This window comes from Corvus brachyrhynchos, unplaced genomic scaffold, assembly GCF_000691975.1.
Source record: "Corvus brachyrhynchos isolate BGI_N302 unplaced genomic scaffold, ASM69197v1 scaffold312, whole genome shotgun sequence".
Classification (NCBI taxonomy): domain Eukaryota; kingdom Metazoa; phylum Chordata; class Aves; order Passeriformes; family Corvidae; genus Corvus; species Corvus brachyrhynchos.
The window spans coordinates 1,056,831-1,067,327 of record NW_008236640.1 but is presented as its reverse complement, the minus strand read 5'-3'; the positions used below and the strand labels follow the sequence as shown (position 1 = coordinate 1,067,327).

Genomic DNA, 10,497 nt, shown 5'->3' with positions numbered 1-10,497 from the left:
TCTCACAGAGTCTCGGTGGCAGGGGGGCCTGCCACAGCCCCCAGGTAGCAGGTGATGTGTCAGGGGCAATTCCCTCACACCGAGCTCTCCGTAGGGCCCTGCTCCAGCATTCTCCTGGCAGCAGCTGCAGGCTTTCAGCTGGCACAGCATTTACCCCAGGAAAGAGGGAAGGATGTGTGGGGGCAGGAAAGCAGAGTAGTCTTTTTCCCCTCCACCCCCCAGTCGACAGGACAGTCTTACAGTCACAAACTAAAGGAGGCACCATGTCTCAAGCACTGCATGATTATAATTCTAGCACTATGGGTGACCACACACTTTCTCAATCCTCCATCAAAACATCCCTTGATTACATCAGTGGCTATGAGAATTCAGGGTGTTAAGATTACTCTTGGTGATCTTTCAGTTAAAAATTTTTAAAAATAAAATCCCATTTAGTATGGGGGAAAAAAGAAATCTATGGAAAAGGAAATAACTCCTTTGCTGCTTTAAGATTGTCTGTCTCGGTATCCTGAACAGTAAGTAGACACTGGAGCTCAGAGTAGCCATCTACAGGGAAGAAAGAAACAATTTTAGCAGTAAAGACAAAAAAAACCCACCAACAAACAAAAAAATAAAAGCAGAGCTTACGACCCACAATTCCCTGTTCCACATGCACAAATCCCAAAAAAAGGGGGGGGGGGAAGTGGGGTGGGGGTGAAAACACTGTTGTATTTTTTGAAAGTATTTTTCAAAAAGTGTTAACAGTAAACAAAAGCCATCCTAAATATGCCTTAAAACCAAGTAACACTGTTATAAATTCTTTCAATTTTTGTGGAATGACAGGAAGTGGTAAAAAATGGGTCAGGCCTTTCTCATTCTTAAAATTTTCTTATATGTCAAAGATGAAGGAATGCAAGGGGAATTCTCTCACTCAAGAGACACTTATTCCAAGAATCTATCCAGTTAAGATCTGCTCTTGAAGAGAAAAAGAAGTTTAAAGATCTTGTTCTCTTGAAATATTTCACAGCTTTATACAACTATTGCTCAAGTTACCTACAGGAAATGACAAACCACTAAGTTTTCCAAGAGACACAACTAGATAAAAGACAGGTACAGCTAGAAAACACAGCCAAATAGATTTGCCCACCTGTCAGCACGGCCAGAGATGAAACTCCAGAGCTATGTCAGGTGTCACCAGGAGCTGTCAAGGTTAAATCCTCTGCTAATAAACCAAAGATAAATCAGCAACAGGTTGGTTTGGAAACTTACAGATCTGAGTTAGATCTTTGCTGGAAAAGAGAAGCTCTGACAGCTCTTTTTTGTTCTTTTAAATCTCTTCCTATGTACTGACATAAACAAAGGGAGTCAGAATTTACTCAATGAACAGACACTGAAAGTCAAGGAAATTCACAGTACTTGCTGAGTGGCAGAGTACAATGTGCTGCCAACTGGATTCAATGATCCAGATTCTCCAGTTACTTCATTCAATACAGCTTTTCGTATTAACAGTACTGGCTATGCAAATACTCTCCCCAAACACAGCTGGGAGGGGAAAGTTAGTTTATGACACTGGATGTAAAAGCAGAGGGAGGCATCACTGCATCAATCTTAGCCCTAAAGAAAGGTCAGGACAGCTATCATCCTAGGGCATCAGGCAGCAACATACCTAATGGAAGAGCTGACTTTGGGAATGTCTTTTGTCTGCCTAGCCTAGGCAAAAGGTGATGGGGCTTGTCCCAACAGGAGGAGATGAATACATGCTCCCAGCAAAGCTGCACACCCATCGGAATCCACATCTCCCACCGCAACAGCCAGTGCCACCCATCCAGCAGCGCCAGACAGCTCTGACCCGTCCTACAGCACCAAGGCAGCAAACAGCACTTCTTGGGTGAGAAAAGAAGCCACTGAATATGAAGGGTGACTGCTCATTACAGGTGCTTGTGGAGGCGGCACACAGGAAATGAGTGGCAGTAATATAGGAGCCAAAACTCATGTGATATGAGAGTCTTAAAATACCCTGGATTGCTTTAATTCAGTTCTTCCTGTAAGCAGAAGTTATTTTGCCTTTGTGATGTTTGGTCAGCACCAAAGTCATTTTTCAAAACAGATCCATTAGAAATGAAAGGTCAGATCTGCTTGCGTGCTGTTAAGCTGATACAGCAGCTCACCCAAAACAAAGCCCACAGAAGGACTGCAGGAGCGTGCACATGAAATAAAACCCGAAACCAGTTTGTGCTAAAATAAATACACAGAGCCACAGAAACTGCAGCTCAGCAGCTGCAGACAGTTAGCAGCTGCAGAGCCTGGCCATAGCTTTGGAGTAATCCTCAAGAAAGTCTCCTCAAATAATAATAAATTAGAAACAAAAAGAACCCCCAATGACTCTCCACTACAAAGAGAGCCTCAACAGGCAAAGAATTACTTCTACACTGCTCATCTTTACAGGTTTGCAAGCAGCTAGAAACTGTAGTTCAGAAGGGCATGCACTTCTGATTCATCTCAAAAGCTTGTGCACTTTGAAGCCCTACAGTGACAGCACAGGGCACTGACTCAGGATCTGGGTGATTTAGCTGAAGCACTCTAAGATGCTCTTGCCTGCAGCTGTGGCTCATCTCACCGCTCTGGCAGATTTTCCTCCCCATTGCATCAGGGCAGCATAAGGGAGGTGTGCCTGCTCCTCAACTGCTGCAGTTCACACTCGCCTCACAAATGGGAGCTGAAGTTGATGGCACTTAATACTGACGAACCCCGCAGCATTACTGACACCCTGCCTCTGCTTCAGGGCAGAACGCGACTGCTACTTAGGGACAGTGACATCCAGCTCCACTCTTGAATCCAGAAAACCTCATGAGTCAGAGCCTTAGACAACAGCAATGTTAGTTATGGTTCTGCTAATTTTAGCTCGTGCTTAACCCACAGTTCCCAAATCCCTGCAATGCCTCTCCAGGTGCCAAAAGCCACAGCTACCCTGTACCTCAGCTGCCAAAACACACAGCTTCCAGACGAGAGGCTCTGGTGCACTTACAGAAACTGTACGCAGCAGAAAGACATTTTTCAAATAAAGACAAGAGGAAGAAAACAAGGACAGCTTTATTTACCCTACTGCTCTGCGCATATCTTAAAATAAGGAACAAAAGTTCATCTGCACAGTTCCTGTGTTTCAGAGTCCAGCCCAGGACACACAAGACAGACTTTGTGCAGAGGATAGCTCAGGAGCGTCCCACAAGGTAGCAAACAGCCTGTCAGGGCCAGCTTCTACACCAAGGAGCAAAAGGAGAGAGAGGGGCAAGGGAAACAAACACACACTTCACACACTCTCCTTAGAGTAAACCGGGAAAGCTTTTAGAAGTAAATAAACACACACACACACCCGCCCCCATATTCTCAGAAAGCCACCCAAGCAGAATGCTTTTACTACCATAACTGAAGGGTTTGTTTTAGAAGAAGAGTTTCCTCAGACTTAGTCAACCTTACCAGCCTCCTCCTCCTCCTCTCCTTATTCACACTAAACTGTGAAAGGGACTTCAGCTCTCTCCAACCAATTAAAAACTAATTGAAGCAACAGACTGGCACTATACAGCCTGAGCAGTCTAAGAGATGGCAGACTCAGCTCATATGAGGCCTACACAATGTCATAATATTTCATTTTATTTAACCTCATAGCACAAAGAGCTGAAAAGAGTATTCACAAGGATCCAATCCTAAGAAAAAATTTTAAATCTTTATTGCAGTTCAAGTCCACTGGGTTCAAATGAACAGTACACGTTCTTCACTGCATGTGTGCACCACAGTGCCTGCAGGAACAGAGCAAGGTTTTATTTGTTCCAAAAGCTCCGTGAGGAAGTTATGCACACACACAGCTTCTCTCTCAAAAAATAAAGCTGTGTTAGAACACAAGTTAGTGTATTTTATTCATTCAAGGAGACATCTTCACCACTCTTGACCATTAAAATGAAATTTATCTACACCCGGATATAATCGAATGTTTTCTGCTTTTGCTAATTATTTTTGTTACTGCTAGGACAGGAAACAATGTCAAGGAACTGCTGAAAAGAAATCTGTCTCTCAGAGACAAACAGAATTCAGAACAAGTATTTATGCCGAATCTTTCTATCCTACAGACACTAAACTTTGTGCCTGCATCTATCAATGCAGTCTTTTAGCAACTGGACACAGAGTCACAAGCACTCTCAAAACATTGCTGCAAATAGAAAATGAGTTTAAGCATGCAGCACTGACAACCTAAAAGGGCAGCAGCAAGAAAGACTTCACATACACCTGTACTTTTCCTACCCAAATTTCTTTGTTTCCAATATGCAGCCAGCAATTTTGATGAGAAATCCCTAACTTGTGGTCGAAGAACAGACCCGAGGCTGTAAAAGGGGTTAGGAGGGAAGCTTGGCAAGGTAGGGAAGGAAAGCAGCTGGCATTAAGCAGCTGGGATTGGTAGACAACCTACTGACAGAAGTCAGCAGAGAGTCCATAGGAGCAAATCTATGTTTCTGCAAAGAAGGATTTTCTTTTTGATACAAAGAAGAGCGATGCAAAGTGACAGAGGAGAATTGCTTTTATGTGTGGACAGTAAGTGTGTTTTAATTGACTACAGAAAGAAAGGAGGAAGACAGCTGTAAGGCAGCTGGTGGTGATTATTTGGAAAGAGTATGTTTGAAGTAAATTTAAGCCCTCAAAAAATCCTCAGTCAAAATCAGAAATGAATGGCAAAGAAAATGCTGAAGTGCATTTGCAAATGGAGATTATTTAGTGCGGAATCAGAACTCAATAAAACGTATAAGGACAGAGTACAATTTCATTGAGAAGAACAGAAGATAAAACACAGGAGAAATTGCATGGTGCTCTCCTTGCACAGGTTGTACATGTTACAGTACACCTGTATCACCAACACCCCAATCTGATCAAAAACTCTGCAGAGGAAGCCAATGACACAACAGCACAGAGCACAGCAAAACTAATTCAAAGAGATTCAATAGGATCATCCTTTATAGTTAAAAGCAATTAGGTACTCACGAAATCCCCTCTAACAACTGGGCAACGCAAGAAAATTAATTGAGCAATGTGACAGCCTGACCCCATTGCAGGCAACCAAGGATTCTACAGCAACCAGTTAAGCCCAGTTCTTCTGGTGGCCTTCAGCACTGACGGGTTTGCTGGAAAGCAGCAAGCAGAAGGCAAGCAGATCAGTGTGAACCGTGGAATCTCAAAAAGCTCATTTCTCTCCCATGCACAATGCATGCCAAATCTTAAGATTCCTTCAGCATCCAGTTATGAAACTACAATAGAAGAGGAAAACAGATGGCTAAAGCCTTTTGAAAAAAAAAAAGAAAAAAGAAAAAAAAAAAAAAAGATTAAGCCTTACTTCCTTTCCAAAAGAGAAATATGTGTATTTAAAAAGAGAGAACTTGCTTCAGACCATACCTAATCAATATAAAAATAGGCAACTTGCCTCATAGACATGAAGCCTGTCTTCAGTTAAAGCTTCTGAACATAAGTTTAACCCTTTTAGAACATCATGGCTTGTTGCAATGGCTCACTGTACTTTTAAGCAGGATTTAAAAGCAAAGCAGTTCATGTAGATGACAGACATTACACACATTGTACAAAAATAACATATTTATCTCTAAAGCAACTCCTGAACACAAATCCCATGTAAAAGCCTTGATGTCTACTCTTTTCCAGCCTTTGTAAGCAGTTAGCACCTATGTTCAGGTGAGCAGCTTTCTTGCTCATAAAAGCATCCAATGAACAATGACAAGTTAGGAACTTGGCAACCTCAACTCTCTGACTTCAGCCATTCTCTGTGGAAACCAGTGAATATTACATTTGAAGCCTCTGTTGAGTCCTTGACTTGTGAGATATCACACAACAATAAGGAAACAAAAAAGCCACCCTAAAGAGCTCGTGTGTTCAGCAGTAGATGTTTCAGCAGCTCTATAAAACTGCTATCAGAGCTTCAGGTCCAAGTACCAGAACTGATCTGTGGTCCAAAGGAGAAGTTTCCTCCTCTGCTGAGCCTGTATCTCGGACAAGCCTTGACTCAGTTGCCTGAACAGAAGCCTCCAGCAGCTGGGAAGCCCCAGGGTACACAAGAGATTCATGCTGGGCTAGCAGTTTGAACCAGGATCAACAGGAGACCTGGGCTTCTCCAAACTGGCAGCTGGGACTGGCAGTAAACACAAAGGCATCCCAAACAGGGCCTGACACCAATGTTCAGGCAACTGGACTGGGTCCCCTGCAGAAGTCACAGCATTACACCTGCCAGGGATGCCCAGCACACTCCTGCCCCACACAGCAACCCTCTCCTCTGACAGCAGAGAGCAGGAAATACAGCTGTTTCTTTAGATGCCTAAGCAAAATGAATGAGACTGATTTATGGTTTTATTCAGTGACTCTGCGCAGAGGATAAGCACTGAATTAACTCTCTCGTATCACACGTGGTCCTTTCAGGCCAGGGCTGCAGTTCACTGGTGAGGCTGTGTGGAAAATCCTGAGCTGCCCCAGCTTAGTCCAAGGGTAAATGGAGAATGACACACTCCAGCACTTTCAAGCAAGCACCTTTCAAAAAAAATCAACTGCTTATATGATTAATGCAAAGTACTAAGTTTTCACAGTAGCAGGACTCATTAATCCATATTAAAGACCAAGACTACATCGTTTATTTATTTATTTTTAATGAAAGGTTCTAAATAAACCAACTGTTCAATTTTTCAAAGGTACTGAGCAGCCACAATAATTAGGTCTGGGTCAGTGGGAGCTGCCAGAATGCCACAGAAGTGACTCAGTCTTGTTAATTATCTGAAAAATAAGGAACAGTGACAACACTGGACACTCCATCACGACCTATCTCCCCCAAACACACCACCAATGAGAAGCAATCATTTGAGAGTGGTTGCCTGTAACCATTATTCAGGACAGAAATTATAGACAGCAGAAAAAGCAAGGAAAGGTTTCAGCCTAATCTGGCCAAATGCTGCTGTACGTAGAGATCATCCCATAAAAAAGTGAAGCAGCAACACCACAGCAGTGACAACTTCCCACAGTGCCAGGAGAACTCCAGCAAAAAAAGAGCAGGAGCTATTTTAAATGCTAAGTTTAAAAACCAAACCAGACCAACCAACCAACCAAAAAAAAAAAAAAAAAAAAAGCAACCCCAATCAAAACAAGTCCAGAGGAAACAAAGAGAATAACCAGACCAACCAACCAACCAAAAAAAAAAAAAAAAAAAAAAGCAACTCCAATCAATACAAGTCCAGAGGAAACAAAGAGTATTAAAGCCAACCAGAAATTCACCCAACCTTGCAAACCATACACCATCAATACAAAAATATTCTAACACACAAGTCGTTTTCTGAAGAGTCATACAAATGCAAACCTAACAGAAGATAGCAGTTCACAAAGAGGCACACAGCCTGTTTTGGTCATGCACAGTCCTTGCTCACAGACACTTCTCAGTTCCAGTGTGTTTATGACTGTGTTGTCATTTATTTTAAAATATGAATGAAGTATTCTTTTCCTCCAGAAACACTGCATTGTTAAAATGCCAGTACATTAAAATAACTTACTGCTTACTACATTTCAATCAAACAAACTACAGACTACAGCACAGACACTTAATATATATTGAGTGCTTTCAGCAAGATCAGCATATGGAGTTAATTTCTTCTGTTTCGTTCTCACATGGGCCAAGCTCAGAGACAAGGCTCAGAAACAGCATGCTGTTTCTCCTGTCAGCATGCACAGAAACGGTATCTTCTCCAAAGTTATGGAGAGACTTAGTTGAAGGCTCTCAGAATACATAAATATTTAACCCTTTGTTTCTATAGAATTTTGACTTAGGAAGTTTGATTATGGCAGAAATATCGTATTTTAGGTTGTGTGCGTAAAGAACATTTTTGTTAAGGTTCTTGAAATAACAGGAAGCAGAATCAAAAAGCTTACAATCAAAGGACTTTGTGAGTTATGTTCTCCCCTATTGTGATTTTTCCTACAATTCATCCACATTTCACCACCATACTGTTCCTTTGTCATAACCAACACAAGCACTGATCTTGCCTGCATTTAAACTCAAGAATATAAAATGAAGTTCAGAAGGATGTCCTTTTTGCAAAAAAATAGCTGCATGTCTGAGGTTTTAAATGGCTCTCTCACTACTGCAGACACAGACATTTTGCTAGGTGGTCACTCTCAGTTATGATTAACCAATAAGCTACCTGTTTCTAAAATAACAAGATACTTCACAAGAGAACTTTTGTGTATGATTTTTTCTTAAACCAAGGAAAAGTTAGATGCAATTCCAATGCAAACATTCCCCTGCAGGATTTATCGTTTAGTGCTGAAGCATTCTGCAAATTCTCAGCAACAAGTGAATCAAAATGAAAATGAAACCTAAAACAGCCAAGTTAATGCAAACAGAACATAATAAGAAACCCAACTGCTAAAATAAAACTGATCAACCAAAATTACTGTGCAAAACTCCTTGGCCTCTTTGGGACAGTAGATCCCATGGGATAATCAGGACAGCCTCTTTCAACTTCTACAACATTTCCATTTGTTATTTACTCTGTGAAAGCAAGTTCAACTTCCAAAACAATTCCGTGTCTTAAACATTCTAGGCATGAAGAAAGCTTGCTAAAAAAATCCAAAACGTTTAATCTGACAGTGTTCCTTTAAGACAGAGCAGTGCACAGCCTTCTAGCACATTTGACAGAGATTTCCTACTCCACAAGATAGAATTTAAATTTGTAGAGGCAATTACTCATAACCAGTGAAAGCAGCCAATGCAAGTGCCAAACTTGCCAACAAGAAGAAAGGCCAAGTATTAGAAAGGAGGCTGCAGTTTATTACAAGGCAATTTGAACATCTTGGTCCACAAGGTCTGGAATGTATTTTCTTCATCCCCTGACACTACAAGTACACACTAACGTGAGGAATTATGTCAGTAACATCAATATTCCAAACATATAAAACAGCAGTTATTTATATAATGGAGATCTTTCCCTGACTATTTAAAAGCTGCTTCTAGTCTTGCCTAGCAGATTTATTTAAGCTCACTTTGCACAGGAAAGATGATGTGCCAGACCCACACCATTAACTGCTGTCTAGTCAGTTCCAAAGCCATCCAACTGGACCACCACCACACAAAATTCTTGTCTGACTAAACAAATACCTTAAGGCAATTCCCAAGGACCTGCCTCTTGCCCCTTCCTGTTAAAAGATGGAAAGGATAAAGGAAAAGAAGAAGGAGAAACATGATCTCTTCAGGTAAGGAAGTCAAAAATCAAAACGGGCATCCAACCCACATTATCCCATGACCACCATGCCCAGGACTGATCTCCAATGCCACCAACAAGCAACATGAGCGTCAGTAGGTAACACTCAGCACAACCAAGTTGAATTGGCAGTTGGAAAATAGCTCATGGGAAATACGTAAAAAAAAAACCCAAACAACACCAAAAACCCAAAACCGACAACCAAAACCACACAAAGTCACAGATGCGAGCTAACAAACATACCCTCCTCTGCAAGGTAAAAACACCACCAGCCTAGAAAATCAATAGCACAGACCAAAACCAGCAGGTCCAGGGTAACCATGCAGCAAAGCCTGCACCCACTGAGAAAGACAAGCAGCTCATGCAGCTGCTTCTGCAATGGGCTGGCAATAGAAGGGAAGGGGATGGAAGAGCAATGCACATACCAAACAATATACAATGAGCAACATCCTTCCTATTTCAGCACCAGCAACTTACTCCATCATTTTTACAGCAACATGAGCCGCTTCTTACCATTTTTTTGTGCACTCAACCATCAATTCCTGGTAAGAGGCCACAAACTGGAACTTGGATGCATGTTTCCCAACACGCTGCAGTCTTTTCCAAACTGAAGCCATGATGGTGAGAAATACAGTCCTCTTAGACAGCAGAAGCTGTGTGAATACCAATGTAGGTTTCAAAGAGCGTGTGTGCTTGATACTAGCAGATTTATATACAGACACAGTAAAAAGAGTGTGTGAGGAACTTGACGGGATGTCTACAATTCATATTCTGCCTCTCCCCTCCTCAGGGTAAATCCCAGTCTAGCGGAATGGCTCATCACTGGCCAGGAGCAGCATGCAGTAGCAGTAGACAGGTAATGGAAAGGAAGTTCTCTCATGGAATCATCATTCTTCACACAGTAGATGAAGGGAAGACTGCAGGACTGGAAGACAAATAAGACAGGGAGAGAAAGCATTGGTTAATGCACTTCATACTAAGTGCTGCAACTGCACGTGATCTCGTACATTTCAAACAACTACAAGAACATACCCCCTTCCTGTTGTCATCCACACACAGCCTCCCCCCCCACCACCACTTAAATAAATAAATAAGAATACTGCAGCAATTTCAGGAATTCAAACCACGAGACTGTTCAGAAACATATCAACATATCCTATTATCAGAAGCATCATAATTGGCAACAACAACAAAAAAGGGCAGGTCAGGGCCACACCGAATCCTTATGAAGCAT

At 41.9% G+C, this 10,497-nt stretch overlaps 1 protein-coding gene across 1 annotated transcript in view; it reads right to left on the bottom strand.

Annotated features, from left to right (window-relative positions):
* EHBP1 (EH domain binding protein 1) overlaps positions 1-10,190 on the bottom strand; it is a 210,696-nt gene extending 200,506 nt beyond the window's left edge. The window contains exon 1 of the mRNA XM_017726681.1: positions 9,777-10,190. Coding sequence (XP_017582170.1) covers positions 9,777-9,880 — 104 coding nt within the window. The 5' untranslated portion in view covers positions 9,881-10,190. The remainder of the gene's footprint in view (positions 1-9,776) is intronic.
* Positions 10,191-10,497: the final 307 nt, after the last annotated feature.